This window comes from Trachurus trachurus (assembly GCF_905171665.1).
Source record: "Trachurus trachurus genome assembly, chromosome: 17".
NCBI classification, from domain to species: domain Eukaryota; kingdom Metazoa; phylum Chordata; class Actinopteri; order Carangiformes; family Carangidae; genus Trachurus; species Trachurus trachurus.
In genome coordinates, this window is record NC_139900.1 from 8,580,336 (window position 1) to 8,607,619 (window position 27,284).

General features: G+C 41.0%; 3 protein-coding genes across 3 annotated transcripts; all 3 read left to right on the forward strand.

Moving 5' to 3' along the window:
* Positions 1-905: 905 nt before the first annotated feature.
* LOC311000112 (sodium- and chloride-dependent GABA transporter 3-like) lies at positions 906-6,698 on the forward strand (the record flags this gene model as incomplete). The annotated part of the gene is made up of 14 exons (XM_083990746.1): positions 906-1,062; positions 1,194-1,328; positions 1,521-1,658; positions 2,415-2,517; positions 2,764-2,896; positions 4,374-4,508; positions 4,620-4,723; positions 4,838-4,962; positions 5,070-5,182; positions 5,270-5,407; positions 5,496-5,598; positions 5,925-6,025; positions 6,298-6,465; positions 6,579-6,698. The coding sequence occupies 14 exons, from the start codon at positions 906-908 to the stop codon at positions 6,696-6,698; spliced, it is 1,773 nt and encodes a 590-aa protein (XP_083846872.1).
* Positions 6,699-8,272: 1,574 nt separating this feature from the next.
* On the forward strand, positions 8,273-17,462 carry LOC311000113 (sodium- and chloride-dependent betaine transporter-like; the record flags this gene model as incomplete). The annotated part of the gene is made up of 15 exons (XM_083990747.1): positions 8,273-8,396; positions 8,523-8,657; positions 8,776-8,913; positions 10,090-10,192; positions 12,778-12,910; positions 13,010-13,144; positions 13,956-14,059; positions 14,189-14,313; positions 14,411-14,523; positions 14,629-14,766; positions 14,852-14,954; positions 15,909-16,009; positions 16,275-16,442; positions 16,553-16,648; positions 17,457-17,462. The coding sequence occupies 15 exons, from the start codon at positions 8,273-8,275 to the stop codon at positions 17,460-17,462; spliced, it is 1,722 nt and encodes a 573-aa protein (XP_083846873.1).
* A 1,030-nt stretch (positions 17,463-18,492) lies between these two features.
* LOC311000114 (sodium- and chloride-dependent GABA transporter 3-like) lies at positions 18,493-25,642 on the forward strand (the record flags this gene model as incomplete). The annotated part of the gene is made up of 14 exons (XM_083990748.1): positions 18,493-18,649; positions 18,781-18,915; positions 19,116-19,253; positions 21,852-21,942; positions 22,247-22,379; positions 22,614-22,748; positions 22,862-22,965; positions 23,080-23,204; positions 23,317-23,429; positions 23,517-23,654; positions 23,743-23,845; positions 24,151-24,251; positions 25,263-25,430; positions 25,538-25,642. 14 exons carry the CDS (start codon positions 18,493-18,495, stop codon positions 25,640-25,642), a joined length of 1,746 nt encoding a protein of 581 aa, XP_083846874.1.
* Positions 25,643-27,284: the final 1,642 nt, after the last annotated feature.

Consider the following 27,284-nt stretch of genomic DNA (forward strand, 5'->3'; position numbering starts at 1 on the left):
AAAATGACGACAGGAGGGGCGTCGTATAGTTCAGTTAGTGTAGGCACCGGCTATAGCCAGTCTTCGCTGCAGCCGGCCCTGTATCCAATCCTGACTCAGGCGGCTCTTTGCTACATGCCTCCCATTTCCTGTCTCTCTCTCGACTATACTTTTTTTTTTTTTTAAATGATGACGGGAGTAAATGAGCATGTGTGGTTGTTCAGCAAAGAGCAGAAACATGTGCCGAGGTTGGGGTGGCTAAATGTGTCAACAAAACTGATCAGTGATGGGTCCTATGGTGAAATGTTTGTCAATGATCACTCCAACCATGACGCGCCACTGTAACTAACAGACACTGTTTAATGGTAAAGAATTGTTCTTTTCACCTCAACCTAACCAAACCATGAGGTTACATGAATTTGGCTGCATGTTTGTTACTGTTACCCTATCTGAGAAGTTCCAAGCCGGTGCACTATACGATGAGAGACAAGGGCCGGCTTTTCACGCCGACACGACTGGAGGTGTTGTTTGGTTTGATTCTACATATTCAAATTACCAAGAATACAGCCCAGAATTAATGACCAACTCTAAGTACAAACAAAGTGGGTTTCAAAGTACTGTCATCTGTTTCAAATCAAGTGTGGTACTGTAATGAGGAGCCCCCCAAAGTGAAACAAATGAGGAAACATGAGTTGATAAGGATAACGTTATTATAAGCAGGTTATGAATATTAACAAAACGAAAACCAAACATTGACCTTTACATACTGGATTTACGAGTTTCGTGTAAAATACACACACATATTTATGCACTATGGGTTGGGTAAAGTCAAATCAATAGAAGACACATTATATAAAGGACGAAATTTCAGATTGTACAGTATTTTGAAGAACAGAAGCACAAGGAATTACATTCTTGATCTTGAGATGAACAGAGAAAAACGGCAAAGACACAATCAGAGAAAGGATGGAGACAGAGGACAGTGGGCAAATAAAACTGAATATATTCTGGTGGTCGCAGGAAACGTGGTCGGTCTGGGTAACGTGTGGAGATTTCCTTATCTCTGCTACAAGAACGGTGGAGGTGATTCAGTAGAGATGTTTAATTTTTCAGATATTGGACTTGAAACGATGAACTGGAGATGGGAAAGTAGAGGATATTGCGTCATCATTTTGTCATTCCCATTACAACATACATCTCTGTTCTTCCAACAGGTGCTTTTCTGGTGCCATATGGTCTGTTAGCTGTGGTGTGTGGGATTCCTCTGTTCCTGCTGGAGACGTTCAATGGTCAGTACACCCAGGAGGGATTCATCACCTGCTGGAGGAAACTGTGTCCACTGGCACGAGGTGAGAAACCATCAGTAGAAGAGAAACAGACAAAATTTTACACATTTTCTTGTAAAATCAACTTTGGAAATAGAAGTACTTTTGTCCAAAACTGCAACAGCAAACTTCACTCAAACAAATATCTGACCCAGATCTAAATATTTTAGTTTTTATTTCTGTAAAAGACATTACCTTTTATTTTCTGTGTTGTAGGAATAGGAGTTGGGCTAACTGTAACAAAACTCTATGACTTCAGCTACATTATAGTTGAAGTCTGGGCTCTCTTCTACTTTGTGTCTTCATTCAAGTCCCAGCTCCCCTGGGCCAACTGTGAAAACACCTGGAATTCAGGTAAATATACAACTCAAAAACCCATTGAAAATCAGTGTGGTGGTGGACTGAAGGTCCATGCCAGAGGGCCATCTAATCTGGAGGAGCTTGAGAGATTCCCCAAAGAAGAATGGGCTGGGATTCCACAGGAGACGTGTCAGAGACTTGTTGAAAAGTAAAACAAACAACTACAGGCTGTTAACCAGCAAAAAAGATATGCAGCTGGCTATTATTAGCATCAGGGGGGCAAATCATTTTTACCCTGTTTGGTTTTTGTGAAATAATTCCATTTCTGTTTGCAAAATAAATTAATGCAAGCATCCAAAATAAAGCTATGATGTTTGGAAAAATTGTGTTTAAAATTCTTAAATAAAACATTGACAAAAAAGTGACATTTTCATAGGAAGCTAATCATTTTGTATATGTACCTTGTATTTCCAGTAGTAAACCACCTGTAAAAATGCATGCTGATCATGAAAACACTTCCAGAACTCCGATGAAGAATAAACTTGCCTCTCATGAGTCCAGTACTGTTTACTCTAAGTCCAGACATTATCTCCGCTCCGCGTCGGGCCGAACAACGCCCCTTAGCCGTGGTATAATGAGCATATACCACGGCCTGTCGTGATATATTGCTTAAATATATATATATATATATATATATATATATATATATATATATATATATATATATATATATATATATAATTTTTGATGTGTTTTTTTATGCGTTTCTGTACTCAAAGTCACAATCATGTGTCTGTCTCCTTTAATCAGTCAACTGTATAGGTCTTCACAATCTGGATTCTTCTTCACCAAATGTGACTGAAAATCAGACCATGTTGACCAACACCACCTCTGCTGCCACTGAGTTCTGGGAGTGAGTCCAAATTCATTTCTAATTACCTTTTAGGGATTCAATATTAGTAGATCATGATATATAATAACTCACATTAGATAGTAATTATTATGACAACCTTAAATAGACAGTAATTATATGGTTTCAAGAGGAGCGCCAATTACTCTGTGAAAATGGTTCTGTCATGCAGAGACAGGTCTGATGGTGACGGTCTGATACCTACAGTATGTTCAGTTATTGTAACCTTTAAACTTGTCGACCTCTCAGACGCCGTGTCCTGGCCATGTCTGGAGGCATAGAGGAGCTGGGCAGTGTGAGGTGGGAGCTGGCCTTGTGTCTTCTGTTCTGTTGGGTGGTCACCTACTTCAGTATCTGGAAAGGTGTCAGATCCTCTGGAAAGGTCCTGTGGAGACGTTTTTATATAACATTTCTCCAGTGTTGGGGAGTAACGAATTACATGTAACGCCGTTACGTAATTTAATTACAAAATTTACGTAATTGTAATCAGTTACATTACTGTGGGAAAATGTGTAATTAAATTACAGTTGCTTTTATAAATTTCCATGATTACAGTTTTAGTTACATTTGAAAAATCATCGAAAAACTCGGGTTTATCAGATAGTTTTTTCATGTCAACGTCCTCCTTTCAAAGCCGCAAGTTGGATACTGACACGGAAGAGCCAAATGTCTGACCCGCGATGATCCACACTGACACTGTTGCACCTCTCCTACGTAAGTGGGCAACATGAGAGACAAGGTGCGCACTGCTCTACATTATTTCGATGTCATCCCACACTGTACATCGGCCTATACGCTTGTGTAGAGAGCGCGTAAATGTGAAGATGTACCGCGCAATGGAGAAATGAAAAAGGAATTTTATAGGCTACCGCGCGCACACCAGATGATCCGCCGGTCGTCTGAGTGAAATATCCAAGTAAGCAAGTCAGATAATTAATGACATGGCCCGCACCAAAAGGTGGCAAAGTGACTGGACGGATGAGTTTGGTTTTATTTTACCGGACCATCCCGATGCTGAGAGTGACAGAGGGACAGCTGACGCTCTCTCTCTCTCTCTCTCTCTGTGCACGTATGTGACTCACACGGCCCTTGTTGAGGTGAAGGGTTGTAGGCTACAGATGCTGCTGTAGTATTTGTGGACATTTTGCAGATGGGTTTAAAAATCTGCACTAATGGTATGGATGTCATGCATAGCTGTGTTCCTCTTGCTATACTATAGGCTAATAATTGCTTGTTGCTGTGAATAACATAAGGGAACACTGGTGTGGTGCAAAGAGTGTTTGCCAGCGGTGAAGATGTTGTTGACATCTAAACTGTCCATGTCGAATCTGAAGAGTTACAGCTATACCCTTACCCTTATGTGTCTATAGGCCTAATGTAAAGTATACAGCTGTTCTCATCTCACAGTAAAAAGAGGTATCTTGTGGAGTCTATTATTGTATTGTTTTTATGTTAAGTACTGCTGAAAAGTTAACCGTTAGGTCTGAAAGTGTGAAAATGGTTAAAAAGTTGAGAGCATTCATTCAAAATTAAGAAAAGTAATTAAAATGTAATCAAATGTAATTAGTTACATTACTTTGATGAAGTAATTGAAATAGTTACACTACTATTACATTTTCAACAGGGTAACTTGTAACTGTAACCAACTACATTTCCAAAGTAATCTTCCCAACACTGCATTTCTCACATACAGATTATATGCATTCTATAAGCATTATTTTTGTTGAATATCTCAATTCATTCTAGTTTCAAATGACATATCATAACTTGTGTTCATTTGTGCGTGTTTGTTTTCCTGTGACTCTCCTTGCTATCTCTACTGTCCGATCATAATAAAAAGGATGTTTTTTTCCCTAAAGGTAGCTTACTTCACTGCAACTTTCCCCTACGTGATGCTCCTGATTCTGCTCGTCAGAGGACTGACTCTACCTGGAGCATGGGACGGCATCAGATTTTACCTCAGTCCAGATTTGAGCCGTCTGGCTGACATTGAGGTATTTCATTACAATACAGTTACAGTTAGAGTGGATGGCTGATAATCCACTACTTATACAATGAATTAGAGTCTTGTTTTTTTTTTAAAGTGTACTTTTTGTCATTTACAGGTCTGGGTAGAAGCAGGATCTCAAATATGCTTCTCCTACAGTATTTGTTCAGGAATTCTCAATGTTCTGGGCAGCTATAATAATCACAACAACAACTGTTACAAGTAAGTATAAACTACAAAAGAGTTACTTTCAAAATGTGTTTGTGGTATTTATATTATCTGCAGCTGAAATTTTCATACTAATGCGAAGGTGGTTTGTGTTTCTGTGACCTCTAGAGACTGCTTTTGGCTCTGTCTCCTCAACAGTGGAACCAGTTTTCTTGCTGGATTTGTCGTTTTCTCTGTACTTGGGTTCATGGCTCACACACAAGGTGTTAGTGTTGATAATGTAGCTGACTCAGGTAAATACAAAAGTTTACAATAATGAGAAACCAAAGATCAGACTCGGGTCTAAATACAGTAAGCAAATAAATACTATTCCAATATCTTGTTAATGTCTAATTCCCAGGTCCAGGTCTGGTCTTCATTGCCTACCCTCAGGCTACAGCTTTGATGCCTTTTCCTCAGTTCTGGAGCGTCTGCTTTTTCCTGATGCTTTTTTTCCTCAGCGTTGATACAAATGTAAGATGTTTTGATGTGTTACAAATAATAAGTGGTCACTAGTGGCCACAAATAGCCCTAAAATTTTTTGTTTTATTTCTTTTCCAGTTTGTGATAGTTGAATCTTTTATCACATCATTAAGCGACTTGTTTCCGAAGCTCTTGCGTGCAGCAGGAAGATCTGAAATCTTTGTTCTCATCATTTGTTCGTTCTTCTTCTTCATACATCTGACCTTGGTTACAGAGGTGAACAAATATTCTAACTGAAGCATCTTCAAACTCAGAGTTTCTTAAACTATTTCACATATTCAAATCTTGTCTCTTCCTGCTGTAGGGAGGGATGTACATCTTCCAGCTCATTGATTATTACGGTAGTACCAGAGCTTGCCACTACTGTATGTCTTTATCTGAGTGTCTGGCTCTGGCCTGGGGTTTTGGTAAGTTAAAAACTTATTGTAAACTAATTTTCATATGTTGTGATAATGGTTTTGATTCTGACTGACAAGTCATAAGGTTATGTTTATATATAGGATTTTTTTTCTTTATATAGGATACGTATGGTAAATATTGTTCAACATTACACAATAAAAAGGTAGTTCTTTAAGTGTTTGCTGTGATTTTATTTTAAAGAATTGGTCAGACTGGTTGCAAAACCTGAATGTAATTAGTATTGATTTTTTGAATTTCTTTAGTCTCCCACATCAATTACAGTATTATGTCAGCAGCAGAACTCCAATATTTAAAATGTCTATGAATGTTTTAGGTGCTGACCGTGTTATTAAGAGCATTGAGGACATGACAGGACACAGACCATCTGTTTTCTTCAAACTGTGCTGGAAATACATAATTCCTCTACTGTCACTGGTGAGTAGGTCAAGTAAGGTTTAGGGTTAAGAGAATCAAGAGAAACAAAATAGCTCTGACCTAATGGTGGAACCAAAGGATTGAACAGAGGATCTCCCACCAACGCCTGTACAAAATGTCACATCAATTTGTCCAGACCAAAGTGCTGGACTGACAGAGCGACACTACCATACCTACAGTAGCACCATACTGCTACTTACTTTTACACTTAAGACTATCTAAAATCAAAGTTTAACTCTTAATCCTGATTTTCTCCCTTTAAACCTCCACAGATTTCCTTCATCCTGTACCTGGTTGGCTACACACACCTCAAGGTTAACAACTACACTTACCCTGACTGGGCCTATGCACTGGGATGGACCATGACTCTGTCCTCTGTCCTCATGGTGCCACTGTGGGCAGCTGGACAGATGTGTTTGACACCAGGAACCTTCACACAGGTCAGTGCTCAGAGACATGTTCCTGAGCCAAATATGTTCCATTTGAGTGTCACAATAGTTACAAAAATAATGTTTAAACACACTAACTCACCTTGTTCATGTCTGTGCTCCAGCGTCTGTATGTCCTTTGTCGTCCTGCTGAAGATCCAGCCTGGAAAAGAAAAGAAACAGAAGAGGAGACGACTGTTGAGCTGAGGACGTTTGCAGTAACTATAACTGAAAAGTCACATTAACTACACACTTCAATCATTAGCTAAAGGGTTAGGATTAACTATGAATGACTCAAAATGCTGCTTACCTGTAATTTCTATGTAGAAGTTTTCCTGAACCTGCAGAGTTGCCTTTCTTTTGTCACAGTCTTTTTCCTCCATGTTCTTAGCTGTTTCAGTCACTTACCACTCTTCAGCACTCTGACCATTTTGTATGTGTACATCTACAGTAAATGTAGAAAAATAAAAACATGTTTTACTATAATTACAGCAAGTTTGTATGTTTTGAATTACACATTTTCTAGCTGAGAAAAAGGGGAGACTAGATGAGATTGATCAGATATACACTGTTATTTAGAAGAGAGTATTGTGTATTCATCACTTTATGCATTTTATTGTTTTTTTTTTTTATTGTGTCTTATTAAAGCAGAAGTAAGGTGAATGTTTGTGTTAATATAAGTGTTAAATAGTTCTATCTTCCGACAGCAATCACTTCTATAGAGTGTTTGGTCTGAAACACGGGTCTGTCAGTCACTCTGCTCTGCTGTAAGCAGAGGAGAAAACTTTCCTTGTATCCTACAACCTTTATCCAATGAGGAGAGAGAACGGCATGAAGGGGCGGTCCTCTCTGTGTGTGCAGCCAAGGGATGCGCGTGAATGTGGTGACGTAGGGACGAGGGTGGGGACTGCTAACTCCATCTGCTGACAGGAAGTTAGCCAAAACCACCGGATCGCTTACTTCTGCTTTAAGACTGCATGCAGTTTTGTTTCTCTTGGCTGAAAGATAAATTTTACTTGTGGGCCAATAAAATGATGTTAAAAGTTGAAGAGTGGATCTTTCATTGTCTCTGACACTGGATATAACATCTAAACAGTTTAAAGGTTTAATTGTTTAGTTTTTTTTAATCTCTGTGGCCTGTGTTTAAAGCCCCAGTATGGAGCTTTTAACTGGATACGCAAAAGTCTCTGGTTTCTGCTGATGTGTCTCTGTTACCTACAACAGCAAATGAGCCCATCAGTGTGAAGATACGCTATTTCTAAGTAGTCTAATTCTAGACCTCTGGAAGGCATGGTCGGGTCGGACCACGGACGAAACGATACGAATAGATACATTACCTCATCCATAGGCACGCTGCAGATCGCTGCTAAAAAAAGAAGAAGCAAGTCCCGTCTTCTTTCCGACGTTTCCAAAACAAATCTACACGCGCCGGCCGGCCAAATGTCTTCATGACGGTGGGAAATGCAGTCTTCATTCCGCCGCTTTCGTCCACAGGGGCCGCCAAAATCAACACTAAATGAAAAGTCTGTACAGGGACTGAGTTATACCTGAAGTTAACTTACCAACCTGTTTCATATAGGCCTCAGGTCAGAATCGTTCTTCTGCCATTACCACTGGGATGACTGGTTTCATGGGTAATCCAAACACTAGTTTATGCCTAGCGGGATGGGTGAAGCAAATGAACACGTTACAAAATTACATATAGCACATTATAAAGGCAGCAAAGAACAGTTTGTATCACTTTGGAACGACAGAACGCATCAGGAGTTACATTCTTGATCTTGAGATGAACAGAGAAAAAGGGCAAAGACAAAATCAGATGAAAGATGGAGACAGAGGACAGTGGGCAAATAAAACTGAATATATTCTGGTGGTTGCAGGAAACGTGGTCGGTCTGGGTAACGTGTGGAGATTTCCTTATCTCTGCTACAAGAACGGTGGAGGTGAATCATAGAATCTCTATCTAGTAGAGATTTTTAATTTTTCAGATATTGGACTTAAAACGATGAACTTGAGATGGGGAAACTAGAGTATATTGCGTAATCATTTTGTCATTCCTATTACAAAAGGTGCTTTTCTGGTGCCATATGGTCTGTTAGCTGTGGTGTATGGGATTCCTCTGTTCCTGCTGGATGCATCAAGTGGTCAGTACACCCAGGAGGGATTCATCACCTGCTGGAGGAAACTGTGTCCACTGGCACAAGGTGAGATAGAGATTTCTGTAGCTGTAAAATTTGCTCACGTAAAAATATCTGACCTAGATCCAAAGACTTTGGCTTTTACTTTGATGGAGGACAACAACTTTTATTTTCTCCATTGTAGGAATAGGATTTGGGCAAATTGCGATGAAACTTTATGACTTCAGCTACATTATAGTCCAAGTCTGGGCTCTCTTCTACCTGGTGTCTTCATTCAAGTCCCAGCTCCCCTGGGCCAACTGTGAAAACACCTGGAATTCAGGTAAATATACAACTACAGAATTTTCATTGAATTTCTAAAGCCAGCAAATGGGTTATATCATAGCAGTAATGGTTAGATTAAATGAAATCATGTAATATGGTGAAACAATAAGCCCTGTTTTTCTGTTGTCTTGAAGTTCAACAAGAAGAGATTAAATGGAATTAAAAAACAATTAGGGCTGCAGCTATGGATTATTTTTGTAATCGATTATTCTATCATCGATTAATTGAGTGATCAAGGAAGATCTTTTGTCTCATTAAATAGCTATAGGAGAAAGACATGTCTGCAAATTAACAATCAGTAATTGTGACGTACTGGTATGTACGGCCAGCCCCCAAACAAATCTGGCAAAAAAAAGGGCCAGGTATAAAAATAAATAAATTGAGAAAATATCAAACTACTATAGTTGGTGGCCATTGCTGCCTCTACAGATGCCTTGATTAAGCTGTACTTCAGAATCGGCTTCAGTATAAGGATATTTTCTCTCTTTTGGCACATAAACACAGTGTGGTCATAAGTATAAGGACGTTGAAGAGACTTTTTTTCATGTGCCGGATTTTTTATTTTTTTGGCTGGCACTAATACTCTTTCGTAGGTATGCCTAATATAATATCTGTATAATATTTGTGCATTTTAAACTCTAATCTTATTAACCACCGGACATTTGGATGTCTGTTAGGCCTACTTGATGTCATCACTGGGAAGCGTGTGTGTGACTGAGCAAGTGAGTGAGTGAGAGGAGTGCCTGTATAAAAAGAGTGTAATTTCTTGTGTGTTTTAGGCTGAATCACTCAACGACTCAAATTGACACAATGGGAATTCAATCAACACAGCAGCATTGTTTCCTTGAGCGAATGTTAGGGACATCATAACTAGCCGTCAATATCGACTCACGTTCGTTTCAAATAATAATAACTAGTCGTAGACCATACGTCTTCACTAGTGTTCATCTCGAATAGCACAAAAACAACACTGCACACTGCAGGCTCCTATCTGTTGAACTGAACAACATGGAGATGGGAAAAAACAAAACTTAAACCACTACCAAAGGTCCCCAGTAGGTCAGGGATCAGGCAGAGTAACTATAAATGATCAAATACAGCTCATTTGCTCACATTTCTGATTGTTAACCTACCTAAACCTAGCATTAATCTTTCCTTTGTCTCCTTTAATCAGTCAACTGTGTAGGTCTTCACAATCTGGATTCTTCTTCACCAAAAGTGACTGAAAATCAGACCATGTTGACCAACACCACCTCTGCTGCCACTGAGTTCTGGGAGTGAGTCCAAATTCATTTCTAATTAATTTTCATAAATTGGTACATAATGAAGACTCATTTAAGAGAATGAAATATCAACCTCAAACAAACAGTTATTATGCCATATAAAGAGAAGCACCAATGAGCCTGTGAAAATGGCTCTGTGCCAGCAGTCGCAGTGTTTGAGACAGGTCTCTGATGGTGGTGAAACTTCACAAAGGACTCAACAGCCTTCTTTCATTGCCACAAACACAGATTAAGGGCACACTCACACTAGGGCCAGTTGTTCCGTACCGTGCTGGAGCACGAATGCCCCCGCCCCCCCGTTCCCCGCTGGCCTGCACTCACACTACCTTGAACCCAAGCGTGCTCAAGCACGGTTGCCTCCGACACATACGTCATCGCGTTGATTAGAGGGATTATTTGTTTACCAACACGGCGGATGCGCGCTTAACCTAACCTAAAAGAACTGCGCTTTTTAATGGTTATCTTGAACTTTACTCAAAGCGATGTTAGCTAGCGATGTTGACATATGCCTGGCGCGACGTAATCGTTAAGTGACTGTTGATTATACGCGGTTGCAGAAACATGGTGGAGAACGAGCCTGAAGCGCATTACGTACTTGTGCGCATTTCTGACCAAGTGTACCGTGCTCAAGCACACCTCTTCCAACACTTGCACTCAAACTACGATTGCCTATTGTGAGTGCGCCCTTAGTTAACGGTTGTTAACTAATTCTGCTGTCAAGTTGGGTATTTTAACATGGGAGGTTGTGGGCTCTTATTTCGCAGACTAAGCAGAGGTGTGCCGTGCCAACAGGGCATGTCCATGCGCACCCTCCAAGTTTGGCACGCTGTGCACCCCAGTGCAGGTCCTCCTCTTTCCCTTTGTCCCTACTACCTGCGCAAGTGGGAAAGAGGGAGAGGAGAAGGCCGTGAGTGGGTTTAAAACAACCAACCTTATATCTTCACCAATCAAATGAGCTCCTCTTCTCACCATTAAATGCACTGTGGGTGAGGTGCACTGCAATTTTCGTTATTTCATGGACTAAGGAGACAGAAATGCCAGACGGCCAAACCTCTCACAGGAGGAAACTGATGTTCTGGTCTGGGAGGTCCATGCTCGCAGTGGCCGAATGTACAGTATGGCAACGCAAACAGACTGGGAGAAAGTTACTAATATCTAATAATTAATCAGGTTCGCTCTGATACAATGAAAACCATTGCCCAGTGTAAAAACTATTCAATGATGTTAGAAGAAGGGCCAAATAGAAGCTCTCCGAGCACCGGAGACAGACGGTGGCAAATGAGGGCCACCAGCGTGCTACTGAGCTCGGCAGTGGATATTGTGTCCTCCCCCTTCACAGCCATTAACATCAAGGGCTTTGGTGAGATTGGTTACATGCTGCCACTCCGACATACCGCCATTCCGACATTCTACTATTCAGACATGTAAACGTCAACCACACATAAGTGCTACTGGACATATAATCAATTTTAGACATTAAATTACTTTTATTTAATATTTAATCCTTATTTCCTATATAAGTGCATTGCATTTTTTCATGACGATATTGAAAATGATACCGTTGCTATTTTTAAACACCTGCAGTTTACGGTATTACCGTAATACCGCCCAAGCCTAATGCCTACCCTATTTACAGGAAGAAAGATTACAAAAACAAAACAAAATTGTCTGCATCACAGTTTCAGCTGTGTTAAAGCAGAAGTAAGCTGAATGTTTGTGTTAATATAAGTCTTAAATAGTTGTATCTTCCAACAGCAATCACTTATATAGAGTGTTTGGTCTGAAACACGGGTCTGTCAGTCACTCTGCTCTGCTGTAAGCCGAGGAGAAAACTTTCCTTGTATCCTACAACCTTTATCCAATGAGGAGAGAGAACGGCATGAAAGGCTGTGTTTGCAGCCAAGGGATGCGCGTGAATGTGGTGACGTAGGGACGAGGACCAATAGATCCATGACGAGGGCGGGGACTGCTAACTCCGTCGGCTGACAGGAAGTTAGCCAAAACCACCGGATCGCTTACTTCTGCTTTAATTCAGCCAGGTCGAGTTTCCATTACGCGTGCCAACCGCCTTTGATCTGACATCAGATGTGGTGGGTGAATCAATATAGACATAAATGTATGTGCTGATCACATTTAATAGTGGTTGTTGTGATTATTTATTGCATTGAAATGTGCCTGACATTCTGGAAACCTGCCTGTGAGGTTGTCGTGACATGTGTGCACTGCGCTGGTCAGCCAAACTACCACTCAACTAAATGCGCTCCGCCTGCGCCGCAAGTTGACCAGGTTGGAGTTGCCGAGCTTTCAGCGCGACTTCGGTGCAGCCTTTTGGCACGAAATTGCCGCTGTGCCAAGCTGAACTGGTATGAAACTGGTACAACTGGTACAAAATTAGAGCCCTATGACTCATATTTACAGTCAGACTCAAGCAGCCATTTGAAGAGCTGGCGGTTTTGGTCCTTGCATGTTTTTCCAACCTTATAGTTTGCTACTTGAATGACAGGTCACACACAGATTTATGGCAATGCGGGAACAATAACCACCACAAAATGTACCTCTTTAACTTGTCCTCCAATCAGACGCCGTGTCCTGGCCATGTCTGGAGGCATAGAGGAGCTGGGCAGTGTGAGGTGGGAGCTGGCTTTGTGTCTTCTGTTCTGCTGGGTGGTCACCTACTTCAGTATCTGGAAAAGTGTCAGATCCTCTGGAAAGGTCCTGTGGAAATATTTAATATTAAATATTACATATGGCATTTTAGAAACACAAACTCATCTTAATATGATCTCCATTTGTATGTTTGTTTTTCTAAAGGTAGCATACTTCACAGCCACTTTCCCCTACGTGATGCTCCTGATTCTGCTCGTCAGAGGACTGACTCTACCTGGAGCATGGGACGGCATCAGATTTTACCTCAATCCAGATTTGAGTCGTCTGGCTGACATTGAGGTACTTTATAATGGTAAAAGTAACATGAACAGTATATCATGGATAAACACTGTACCTGTGAAAATTCAGAAGAAGAGTTCTGAGCTACAAATTCACTGTGAAACCTATACAAACCCGTCTGTAATTTGTTTTACGCTTTCACATCTATCTCCTGAACACCTTTTTTTTTTGAAAGTGGGATATTCAGCCTTTATAAAGAGTCCACTGGTGTGTTGTAGCTCACCCAGAAGCAGAGTACTCCTGCCTCAAACATCCATGTCCAATAGGAGACTCCTGCGCCTTCACATGATGGGCCAAAGATGGATCATTTACATTAAAATGGTTGCTCTGTTTGGTATGATCGCGATTAGCGGGAAAATCTATCGTAAAACCAATAAATAATGTGTAGATTACACATTTTACGCAAGCTAAGACCAAGACATGGGCCTCATATGGAAGGAGAAAGTTTGTTCACTGCAAGAAACAAGACAAAAAAGACCCCATGAACATGTCAGGTCTGTGATGTGACACACACTGTTTTCATTCATGCCAGGAGAGTGGATGGATGTCAGTTACCTGATGTGCATTAAAGGGCTGAGGTTTTATAAGCATTAATACAAAAGGACACCAGGCAAATGATATCAGAAGAAAATGCCATCGTCTGAAGGGTTAATAACGTGGAATTGAAAAATGCTGTACAATCTTTCTTCACATAATCAACAGAAACATTAACAGTGAACACACTGCAGTGAGAAATTAGGATTTTGGGGGTTTGTTCTGGAGCAGGTGAGTCACTGAAGCATCACTAATATACTTTATTGTCATATGACAGGTCTGGGTAGAGGCAGGATCCCAAATATTCTTCTCCTACAGTGTTTGTTCAGGAACTCTAATTGTTCTGGGCAGCTACAATCGTCAAAACAACAACTGTTACAAGTAAGTATGAACTGCAAAACAACTAAACAACACAATGAAGATAGCAAAACAAATGACATTTAAAATCAAACAAAACATCACTGGACATCATACTAATATGAGGGTGGTTTGTGTTTCTGTGACCTCTAGAGACTGCTTTTGGCTCTGTCTCCTCAACAGTGCAACAAGTTTTCTTGCTGGATTTGTCGTCTTCTCTGTACTTGGGTTCATGGCTCACACACAAGGTGTTAGTGTTGATAATGTAGCTGACTCAGGTAAATACAAAAGTTTAAAATGACAAGAGACTTAAATCCAGTCTAAGGTACAAATACATCAACTCCAAATGTCCCTTTTTTTTTTTGTCTCAAATAGGTCCAGGTCTGGTCTTCATTGCCTACCCTCAGGCTACAGCTATGATGCCTTTTCCTCAGTTCTGGAGTGTCTGCTTTTTCCTGATGCTGTTTTTCCTCAGTGTTGACACACATGTAAGATGTTTCACTGTATTACTGGATAAGGGTTGCAACTGACAAGTAATCAATGATACTTTGTGGTGCCAAAAATGTAATGACATTTTTACCCCCCTTCTTTAGTTTGTTACTGTCGAATGTTTTATCACGTCAATAAGCGACCTGTCTCCGAAGCTCTTGCGTGCAGCAGGAAGATCTGAAATCTTTGTTCTCATCATCTGTGTGGTCTTCTTCTTCATACATCTGACCTTGGTTACAGAGGTGAACACATATTCCCAATTGAAGCATCTTTAAACTCAAGTTACTTTCTTTCTAATATTCAAATCGTGTCTTTTTCCTGCTGTAGGGAGGGATATACATATTCCAGCTCATTGATTATTATGGTAGTACCAGAGCTTGTGAGTATTGTATGTCTCTATCTGAGTGTCTGGCTCTGGCCTGGGGTTTTGGTAAGTTAAACATTTATTGTAAACCTAATTTTCACGATATGCTATGACTATACAGCATGAATTGATGGATATGTTTTTGTTTCTGATTGATGAGTTATGAGATTATATTTTTCCCTCTGATACAGGATATGTTCAGTAATTATTGTAATTATTTGCATCACAGTTTCATCTGTGTTAATTCAGTCAGGTTGAAATTACATGTGACAAACACTTTGATCTGACATCAGATGCAGGACAATCGATATAGATATAAATTTCTGTGCTGATTAAGATAGTTACATGTACATGATTACCCCTACCTCTACCCTCAAAGTTTTTTCCCTTGCTGCTCTTCGTTTGTTTGTTTTTGTTTTGTTTATTCGTTTGTTAGTTTTTATTTTTATTTTTTTGTGTCCCTGTCGTGTTCTGTATGATTTGTTGTTGGTTGTTGCTTTGTTGGGTGTATGTTTAATAATGATTTGTATGCACTGTTTGGTGGCTTTTGCACCAAAGCAAATGAAGTAAAAAATAAATAAATAAAAAGTTGATCACAAAAAAAAAGATAGTTACATTAAATAGTGGTTGTTGTGATTATTTATTGCACTGAAATGTGCCTGACAACCTGGAAGTTTGAGGTTTTGGTGACTTGTGCACATTGCACGTTGCTCAGCCCTTTTGGTACGAAATTGTCACTGTGCCAGGCTGAATCTATCAACTCCTCCCCATGGTGCGCCGCCACACCCATCTCGGTGCACCTTGGTCTACCAAATTGCTAAATTTGCTGCACCGTGTTGCACCGAATGAAATTAGCACTGCATGGGAGCCCATAGTGTTTGCTGTGATTTTAAAGGATTGGTCAGACTGGTTGCATAACCTACAAGTAATTAGTTTTGATCAATTTCCCTAGTCTCCCAGCTCAACCACATTATTTCAGCAGCAGAACTCCAGTATTTAAAATGTCTATGAATGTTTTAGGTGCTGACCGTGTTATTAAGAGCATTGAGGACATGACAGGACACAGACCATCTGTTTTCTTCAAACTGTGCTGGAAATACATCATTCCTCTGCTGTCACTGGTGAGTCAAGTAAGGTTTAGGGTTAAGAGAATTAAGAGATAGGAAATATAGCTCTGACCTAATGGTGGTGCTAAAGGATTGAACAGAGGATCTCCCTGCAACGTCTGTACAAATGTCACATCAATTTGTCCAGACCAAAGTGCTGGGCTGACAGAGCGACATTGCCATACCAAGCACCATACTGCTACACATAGACAAGACTTTTACACTTTTTTTTAAGTTAAACTTTTAGTCCTGATTTTTGTCTCTCTTTAAACCTCCACAGATTTCCTTCATCCTGTACCTGGTTGGCTACACACACCTCAAGGTTAACAACTACTCCTACCCTGACTGGGCCTATGCACTGGGATGGACCATGACTCTGTCCTCTGTCCTCATGGTGCCACTGTGGGCAGCTGGACAGATGTGTTTGACACCAGGAACCTTCACACAGGTCTTCACACATGTTTCTGAGCCAAATACTACGTTCCATTTGAGTGTCACAATAGTTATAATAATAATGTTTAAACACACTAACTCACCTTGTTCATGTCTGTGCTCCAGCGTTTGTATGCTCTTTGTCGTCCTGCGGAAGATCCAGCCTGGAAAAGAAAAGAAACAGAAGAGGAGGAGACGACTGTTGAGCTGAGGACGTCTGCAGTAACAGTTTAATAATAACTGAAAAGTCACATTAACTACACACTTCAATCATTAGCTAAAGGGTTAGGATTAACTATGAATGACTCAAAATGCTGCTTACCTGTAATTTCTATGTAGCAGTTTTCCTGAACCTGCAGCGTTGCCTCAGTTGTCTAGTACTCCTTTGTACTTTTCCTTTGTCACAGTCTTTTTCCATGTTCTTAGCGGTCAGTCACAAAGAGGCAAAAAATTATGTTTCGTTATAATTACAGCATGTTTGTACTGTGTTTTTAATTACACCATTTATAGCTGAGAAACGATGACAAAGGGGAGACTAGATGAGATTGATCAGATATACACTGTTATTTAGAAGACAGTATTGTGTATTCATCACTTTATCAATCAATCAATCAATCTTTATTTATAGAGCACCTTTCATACATGGAAATGCAACACAAAGTGCTTTACACACATAGAAAATTAGAGACAGAAAAACAATTACAAGTAAAAACCCCTCCCTCCCACACTCCATACTACACACACACACACACACACACACACACACACACACTCTCTCACTACTGACGCTAGGGAGACATGGCATGACACTGAGGATTGAGGAAGCGCTATCTTTGGGGCCGTCCACTTTATGCATTTTATTGTTTTTTATGTTTCTCATTAAGACTGTTTCTCTTGGCTGAAAGATACATTTTATTCATGGGCCAATAAAAATGAAGTTAAAAGTTGAAGAGTGGATCTTTCATTGTCTCTGACACTGGATATAACAGTTATAAGGTTTCATTGTTTTATCTCTGTGGCCTGTGTTTAGAGTTGACAGAATGTGACAGAGGTGACTCGGTCAGTACGTTTACATGACACTTGAAAAAAACGAATTATTGCCTTAATCCGACTATAACTGGATAACTGAAGTGCATGTAAACACCTTAGTCCGACTGAAATCGGAGTTGAGAACTCCGATTAAGACACCCAGATAATGCGATTGGAATTCGATTTTCTCCGTCATGTATACACCTTACTCGGAGTATAACTGGACAATGCATGTGCGCATGCCATGCTCCACAACTGTAGAGACGGCACCAAGTGGAGCAGAGGAGCCGCCCAAACCCGGCAAAGTAAAGAAAAAAAAAACCAACGTCAGCGCAGATTCAATGCATTTCACACATACACAGCGCAACCAGCCAGATTGTTTTATTAGAGAGAGAGAGAGAGAGAGAGAGAGAGAGAGAGGAAAAAGGAAGCCCGTATCCTATTCTCAGCGCAAATCCGGCCCAGACTGGTGCGTCTGGTCGGGAACTGCAGTTGAGAATTTATTATTAAGCTTATAAGTTGTTTATATTCAGTTTTTTACGAGGTGACAGAAAAGTCAACAGGACAGGCGGCGTATTAACCTGCTGAAACAACAGGTAACGCCGCATGAGGGGGCGGACCCCGTCAGTAATTCGGTTTTCTCAGTTGCATGTATATTGAGACAAGGACAGAAGTCCGACTTGACGCCAAAATCGAATTTTGAGCATAGCTCGATTAAGCTCTGCATGTAAACGTACTGACTGTCATGCGACTGAAAATCCAGAGTCATACCTAAAGTGTACTTACCAACCTGCTTCATACTACAGGCCTCAGGTCAGAATATATTCTTCTAGCTGTGGAAAACAAAACATCAGCCATTACCACTGGGATGACTGGTTTCATGGGTAATCCAAACACTAGTTTATGCCTAGTGGGATGGGTGAAGCTAAATTGACACATTGCAAAATTACGTATTGCACATTATAACGGCAGCAAGGAACAGTTTATGTCACTTTGGAACGACAGAACGCATCAGGAATTACATTCTTGATCTTGAGATGAACAGAGAAAAAGGGCAAAGACAAAATCAGATGAAGGATGGAGACAGAGGACAGTGGGCAAATAAAACGGAATATATTCTGGTGGTTGCAGGAAACGTGGTCGGTCTGGGTAACGTGTGGAGATTTCCTTATCTCTGCTACAAGAACGGTGGAGGTGATTCAGTAGAGATGTTTAATTTTTCAGATATTGGACTTAAAACAATGAACTGAAGATGGGAAACTAGAGGATATTGTGTAATAATTGTGTCATTCCCATTACAACATACATCTCTTTACTTACTACAGGTGCTTTTCTGGTGCCATATGGTCTGTTAGCTGTGGTGTGTGGGATTCCTCTGTTCCTGCTGGAGACGTTCAGTGGTCAGTACACCCAGGAGGGATTCATCACCTGCTGGAGGAAACTGTGTCCACTGGCACAAGGTGAGAAACCATCAGTAGAAGAGAAACAGACATAACTTTACACTTTACACATCTTATGAAATCAACTCCAGAAATTAAAGTGTTTTTGTCCAAAACTGCAACAGCTGTTGAAAACTTCATTCAAACAAATATCTGACCAGAGCTAAATATTATAGTTTTTATCTCTGGAAAAGATGTTAAATTGATTTTCTGTGTTGTAGGAATAGGCTGTGGGCAAACTGTAACAAAACTCTATGACTTCAGCTACATTATTGTCCAAGTCTGGGCTCTCTTCTACCTGGTGTTTTCATTCAAGTCCCAGCTCCCTTGGGCCAACTGTGAAAACACCTGGAATTCAGGTAAATATACAACTACGGAATTAATATTGAATTTTACATGCTAAACTTTAATTTTCACAAAAGCTGTGTAAAGTTTATCTACAATTTCTTCAGGTGAAAAGTCCTACTCCTATATAATGGACCTGAGTCTGTAATAAAAGATTATCTATCTAACCTACATTAAGTAACGGATAAGGATCAGGAATTAATGGACTTTGCAGAGGATGGTTGCCTCCGCGAAATCCCTTAATTCCTGATAACTGGACACCTTAAAAGGCATTATCCTGCTTTTACCACGGTCACTTACTGAAGAAATAAATATTAAAGCCCCAGTACGGAGCTTTTAACTGGATACGCAAAAGTCTCTGGTTTCTGCTGATGTGTCTCTGTTACCTACAAAAGCAAATGAGCCCATCAGTGTGAAGATACGCTATTTCTAAGTCGTCTAACTCTATACCTCTGGAAGGCATGGTCGGGTCGGACCACGGACGAAACGATACGAATAGATACATTACCTCATCCATAGGCACGCTGCAGATCGCTGCTAAAAAAAAAAAGTTTTCAAAGCCAGTCCCGTCTTCTTTCCGACGTCTCCAAAACAAATCTGCACGCGTCGGCCAGACAAACGTCTTCACGACAGTGGGAAATGCAGTCTTCATTCCGGTAAAACACCACTGCTTTCGTCCACAGGGGCCGCCAAAATCAACACTAAATGAAAAGTCTGTACAGGGGCTTTAAAATAATAGTTCACCCAAAATTCAAATTTCACTCATTATCTCCTCCCCCTCATGCCGACTAAGGGCTGGGAGAAGTTTCAGAGTCCTCGGTGGCTTCTCTGAGTTACAGGGGGTCTCGGCATAGCAGTGCATGTCCATATAATGGTTGCAAATGGATACCAACTGTCTTCGTAACAAGAAGACACACCATAAAACATCCAAATACCTCCATGCTGCTCGTATGTAATGTCCATCTTGTATTGAAACCCCGAAATGCGAAATTGTTACGAAAAAAATTAAATAAGTCTATATTTCAAGCTTGTTTGCAGCGGAAGCTCCTCTTCCTGGTCCATCCAAATCTCGCGCAATTTGCACCGGTGTCAGGAGCTTCCGTTATTAACAAGCTTTTTACACTGGGCAACGGTTCTCAGTGTATCAGGGCAAACCTGATTAACGATATTAGAAACCTCCTCCCAGACTACTTTTGCTTCTTCAGTTTGTGGGGGTCTTAACATGTTGCCATTTATATTCGGCCACTGCAAGCTTAGACCTCCTGGATAAAAACATCAGTTTCCTCTTGGGAGAAGTTTGACCATCTGGCGTCCCTGTCGAAATATAAAATGACAAACTTGCAGTACGCTTTGCCCGGGCCGCAACACATTTAAAGGTGAGGAGAGGAGCTCATTTGTTTGGTGAAGATCTCAGAGAGACGGTTGTGTTAAACACACTCACTCTTTCTCCCCTCCCTCTTTCCCACTTGCACCAGTAGGAGGGAGTGGGAATGAGGTGCGAAAGAGGAGTACCTGTGCCGGGGTGTGGGGCGCATGAAACTTGCAAAGTGCGCCTGGACACACCTGTGCACTTGTCCTGTGCTTTGCTTGAGCCTGGTCTATGAAATTAGAGCCTGATGGCTTAATGCTACGTTACTTAATACAAAGGCCCAGTCCCATTTTAACCACTTCCACTTGATCTTGGCCCTAGCAGTCAGTTTTGTGCCTTCTTGTGTATGGGTAGGGTGACCCAATTATTTTAATAGCAAGGGGAAGTGCTTTTCAACCCTTAAAACCACCCCTTAAATCGGAGGGAGGCCAAGTGCAGACTTAGAACGTAGTGCAAGATGAAAAGCTGCAAAGGCATCTTCTGTTTTCTGTATTTCCTCTTCGTTGATTCATCAAACAAAGAAAGATCATCAAAGCCCACGCAACATGTAACACAACTGCTGGAGCCGGCATTTTCAAACCTGAATGAAAACCCACTACAGGTTGTGGCTCCTATGTCTCCACTACGTGTGACATAGGTGAATATGTCGGCTACGCTAGGTGGTGTCCCATTTCGTAGGGTAAGATCTCTACTTCTAACACTGATCACTTCATTGTCGAGGGATATCTATATATATATTCTTTGACGGCCACTCGAAACCAAGTGACAGTGTTAAGGGAGGAGAAATGGGACCAAAGTATCGTCTCAGAAGGCCAGTGCACTACTTACTGCTTGTGTATGGCCACAGGATGATGTGAAATTTGAAATAACGTATGTTCTGCATCTCTTTTGTCATGGTTACCAACTGGCGGTTGAGCCAGCGCAATCATTTATAACTGTCATTGGGCAATTTGACCGGAACATCTTTGTGGGTGTAGATTATCACTTTTTAATGGACACCCTGCAGCCAATCAGAATTGAGCATTCACCCAGACCATGGTATAACCCAGACTCACTGTCACCTTTACTCATCTCAGGAGTCCAGTACTGTTTACTCTAAGTACAGACAAGCTGTGCACTGGCAGCAGTATTTATGATTTTTTACACTGCAAAACTGCAACATGTGTTTCTTTTGGTTGTCTGGTTGTTCTCTATGAGACGAAATCCTAAAAGTCACAATCATGTGCCTGTCTTCTTTAATCAGTCAACTGTGTAGGTCTTCACAATCTGGATTCTTCTTCACCAAATCAGACCATGTTGACCAACACCACCTCTGCTGCCACTGAGTTCTGGGAGTGAGTCCAAATTCATTTCTAATTACCTTTTAGGGATTTAAATTAAATTAAATATTAGTACATCATGATATATAATAACTCACATTAGATAGCAATTATTATGATAATCTTATATAAATATAATTATATGGTTTCAAGAGGAGCACCAATTAGCCTGTGAAAATGGTTCTGTCCATGCCAGCAGCAGCAGCAGCAGCAGCAGCAGTGTTTGAGACGGGTGGTGACTGAAACTTAACTATGTACCTGTGACTGAAACTTAACTATGTACCTATGCTCAGTTATCTTAAACTTGTCGACCTCTCAGACGCCGTGTCCTGGCCATGTCTGGAGGCATAGAGGAGCTGGGCAGTGTGAGGTGGGAGCTGGCCTTGTGTCTTCTGTTCTGCTGGGTGGTCACCTACTTCAGTATCTGGAAAAGTGTCAGATCCTCTGGAAAGGTCCTGTGGAGAAGTTTTTATATAACATTTCTCACATACAGATTATATGCATTCTATAAGCATTAATTTTGTATTTATTTTCTCAGTTCATAGTTTGAAATGACATATCATAAATTGTGTTCATTTGTGTGCGTTTGTTTTCCTGTGACTCTCCTTGCTATCTCTACTGTCCGATCATAATAAAAAGGGGAAAAGCATTTTAAATAGACAGAAATTGTGTATCCTTCCCTAAAGGTAGCATACTTCACTGCAACTTTCCCCTACGTGATGCTCCTGATTCTGCTCGTCAGAGGACTGACTCTACCTGGAGCATGGGACGGCATCAGATTTTACCTCAGTCCAGATTTGAGTCGTCTGGCTGACATTGAGGTATTTTAATATGATACAATTACGGTTGGAGTGGATGGCTTATAATCCACTACTTATACAATGAATTAAGAGTCTTGTTTTTTTTTTTAAAGTGTACTTTTTGTCATTTACAGGTCTGGGTAGAGGCAGGATCGCAAATATGCTTCTCCTACAGTATTTGTTCAGGAATTCTCAATGTTCTGGGCAGCTATAATAATCACAACAACAACTGTTACAAGTAAGTATAAACTACAAAAGAGTTACTTTCAAAATGTGTTTGTGGTATTTATATTATCTGCAGCTGAAATGTTCATACTAATGCGAAGGTGGTTTGTGTTTCTGTGACCTCTAGAGACTGCTTTTGGCTCTGTCTCCTCAACAGTGGAACCAGTTTTCTTGCTGGATTTGTCGTCTTCTCTGTACTTGGGTTCATGGCTCACACACAAGGTGTTAGTGTTGATAATGTAGCTGACTCAGGTAAATACAAAAGTTTACAATCATGAGAAACCAAAGATCAGACTCGGGTCCAAATACATAAAGTAAATGAATACTCTTCAATATCTCTTTCTTGTTAATGTCTAATTCCCAGGTCCAGGTCTGGTCTTCATTGCCTACCCTCAGGCTACAGCTATGATGCCTTTTCCTCAGTTCTGGAGCGTCTGCTTTTTCCTGATGCTTTTTTTCCTCAGCATTGATACAAATGTAAGATTTTTTGATGTGTTAGCTAACAAATAATGAGTGCTCACTTATTGCCACTAATAGCCCTAAAACTTTTTGTTTTGTCTGTAGTTTGTGTCAGTCGAGTGTTTTATCACATCAGTGAAAGACTTGTTCCCGAAGCTCTTGCGTGCAGCAGGAAGATCTGAAATCTTTGTTCTCATCGTTTGTTCGTTCTTCTTCTTCATACATCTGACCTTGGTTACAGAGGTGAACACATATTCCTGTTTTAGCATCTTCAAACTCAATGTTTCTTAAACAATTTCTCATATTCAAATCTCGTCTCTTCCTGCTGTAGGGAGGCATGTACATATTCCAGCTCATTGATTATTATGGTAGTACAAGAGCAGTTCAAGATTTTATGGCTTTATCTGAGTGTCTGGCTCTGGCCTGGGGTTTTGGTAAGTTAAAAATGTATTGTGAACTAACTTTCATGATATGTTATGGCAATGTATTTGTTTCTGGCTGACAAGTCATAGATTATGTTTCTTTCCTTTATATAGGATATGTATGGTAGATATTGTTCAACATGATAAAAATGCAGTTTTGGCTGTGATTTGATTTTGAAGGATTTGTCAGACTGGTTGCATAAACTCAATGTAATTATTATTATTTTTTTAAATCAATTTCTTCAGTCTCCCACCTCAATCACAGTCTTATTTCAGCAGCAGAACTCCAATATTTAAAATGTCTATGAATGTTTTAGGTGCTGACCGTGTTATTCAGAGCATTGAGGACATGACGGGACACAGACCATCTGTTTTCTTCAAACTGTGCTGGAAATACATCATTCCTCTACTGTCGCTGGTGAGTCAAGTAAGGTTTAGGGTTAAGAGTAAAAGAGATACAAAATACAGCTCTGACCTAATGGTGGCACCAAAGGATTGAACAGAGGATCTCCTAGCAACATCTGTACAACGTGTCATATCAAGTTTTTCTGTAGTTGATGAGATATTTCATTGCGGACCAAAGTGCTGGGCTGACAGAGCGACATTGCCATACCTAGCACCATGCTGCTACACATAAGCCGTTTTCCCACTAAAATTAGCGGGTCGACGCGGGTTTTTTAAACGCGGGTCGACCCGCTAACAATCGGCATTTGGCCCCTTTCCCATTGACCAAAATGAGCCGAGTCTGACCCCCCGCTGAGGGATCAGACAGAGCATAAACCAGTCGCCCCGCTCTCATCCGCGGTGCAAGAGACACACACAGTCATGCCACAGCCGCCCGCCGCGGAGTGTCCGTCCGCCGAGGCAGACTCTCTGGCTGGCTGACCTGGAGCACCAGGACCGCGGAGGACAGAGAGTCTGCTGCGGCCGGATGACGGACGTCCGCGGCACAACACGTCAGTTAAACAGACTGTCGCTTCTTTTCTTTTCTTTTTTTCAATCGTTTTTGGTCAGTGTTCTCTGATGTTTTGATCCCAGTCTCGGATGAGAGCAGAGCGGAGCAGAGCTTTGTTTTGGTACGTGATATGAGACGCGACCGGCGCGATGACGTAGCGTCACGTAACGTTCAGTGTCAGCGGGTTGACGCGGGTCTGGCGTTCCCACTGCAAGCCGTTCGGAGCCGAGCCGATTAAAGGCGATTTTAACCCGCGTCGCTTGCCGAGTCGTTTGACCCGCGTCGACGCGGGTCGACGTGGCTCGGTGCGCCTTTCCCACTGCCACCAAAAGCCGATTGTTAGCGGGTTTAAACGGGTTTTTTGGCCAGTGGGAAAGGGGTAATAGACAAGACCTTTTATAGCAAAGTCTATCTGATGTCAAAGTTTTTAAGTTTAACTCTTAATCCTGATTTTCTCCCTTTAAACCTCCACAGATTTCCTTCATCCTGTACCTGGTTGGCTACACACACCTCAAGGTTAATAACTACACTTACCCTGACTGGGCTTATGCACTGGGATGGACCATGACTCTGTCCTCTGTCCTCATGGTGCCACTGTGGGCAGCTGGACAGATGTGTTTGACACCAGGAACCTTCACACAGGTCTTCACACATGTTTCTGAGCCAAATATGTTCCATTTGAGTGTCATAATAGTTATAATAATAATGTTTAAACACACTAACTCACCTTGTTCATGTCTGTGCTCCAGCGTCTGCACGTCCTTTGTCGTCCTGCTGAAGATCCAGCCTGGCAGAGAAAAGAAACAGAAGAGGGGACGACTGTGAAGCTGAGGACGTCTGCAGTAACTGCTTAATATTTACTGAAAAGTCACATCAAGAAGCCTACCTAATCTAAATGTATAGCTATAGAAGGGCATCTGTTCATCTGCCTTGAATTACACCATTTATAGATACCATTTATATACAGATAGATGACAAAGGGAGACTAGATGAGATCGATCATATTTTCACTGTTTGTTAGTGGAGGGTATCATGTATAAACCACTTTATGCATTTGATCGTGTTTTATGCATTTTATTTTTAAGACTGCACACTGTTATGTTTCTCTTAGCTGCAAAACAAATTTTTACTATTGGGACAATAAAACTAAATTAAAAAGTTAAAGAGTGGATTTTTCAGCAGAGAGCAGTTGACTGGAGGGAGGCTCTAAAAGAAGAGGAAGAAGAGGGCAATAGCTCAAATATAGACACTGAATCTTGAACTTTGAATTAATGGTGTCGTGGACGTTGTCCTTTGCCTTTGTTTCTTAGCCTGCAGATGAATCTTTCAGGCATCTACCCAAACTAACTAACCAGCTAATTACTAAACACTAACTTGGTTTAGGGTGCTTTTCTGTAACTGACAGTTCTGATCACTTTAGGATATAGAAAATACCAAATACACAAAATACCTGTAACATTATGTATCTGCCACAACGTTTAAACAGGTGAAAGGTTTCATTGTTGAACATCTGTGGCCTCTGTTGAAAGTTTGAATTCAAATGTGACAAATCATCGTCATGGGACTGAAAATCCAGAGTTTAATCTCATGTTAATTTACCAACCTGCTTCATACTACAGGCCTCAGGTCAGAATTGTTCTTCTGGCTGTGAAAAATTAAATATCAACAGTCAACACTGGGATGGCTGGTTTCCCGTGTCATCTGAAGAATAGTTTCTGCCTAGTGAAATGTGTGAAGCTAAATTAACACATTGTAAAATTACATATTGTACATTATCAAAGCAGCAAAAAATAAAACTCTGAGAAGTAACACGAAACTTTCACATCAGAGACACACGTCGTACGCAGGTTATTTGTAGCGCTGCTCATTTCATTTTATGAATGGGCTGTAGCCGAGCTAACGGAGCTAATGGAGCTAACAGGTAAACAGATATACATGGTATCGGTTCCACTGCCTCCGGTACTTGCTGATAGAAATGTCAGCATTTTCGGCAGATTTTTGCTTGCATCATCACAGCATCCTGCAAATACGTATATGTATGTATTTCAAAGTCAAAGTCAAAAGACAATAAAGCTGACTTTGACTTTTGACTTTGACTTTGAAATACATACATAACATTTATGTCACACATTCAGTGCATCTTTTGCGTACCACCTAGAAGGAGCCCGCGTACCACTACACAGTTTGAGAATCACTGTCCTAGAGGCTTCGACACACACAGGTAGCTGACACAAGCAAGAGCAGAGAGAGACGTGGTGAATGTGTCTGGTTGTTAAAGCAGAAGTAAGCGATCCGGTGGTTTTGTCTAACTTCCTGACTCCTGTCAGCCGATGGAGTTAGCAGTCCCCGCCCTCGTCCCTACGTCACCACATTCAGGCGCATCCCTTGGCTGCACACACAGAGAGGACCGCCCCTTTATGCCGTTCTCTCTCCTCATTGGATAAAGGTTGTAGGATACAAGGAAAGTTTACTCCTCGGCTTACAGCAGAGCAGAGT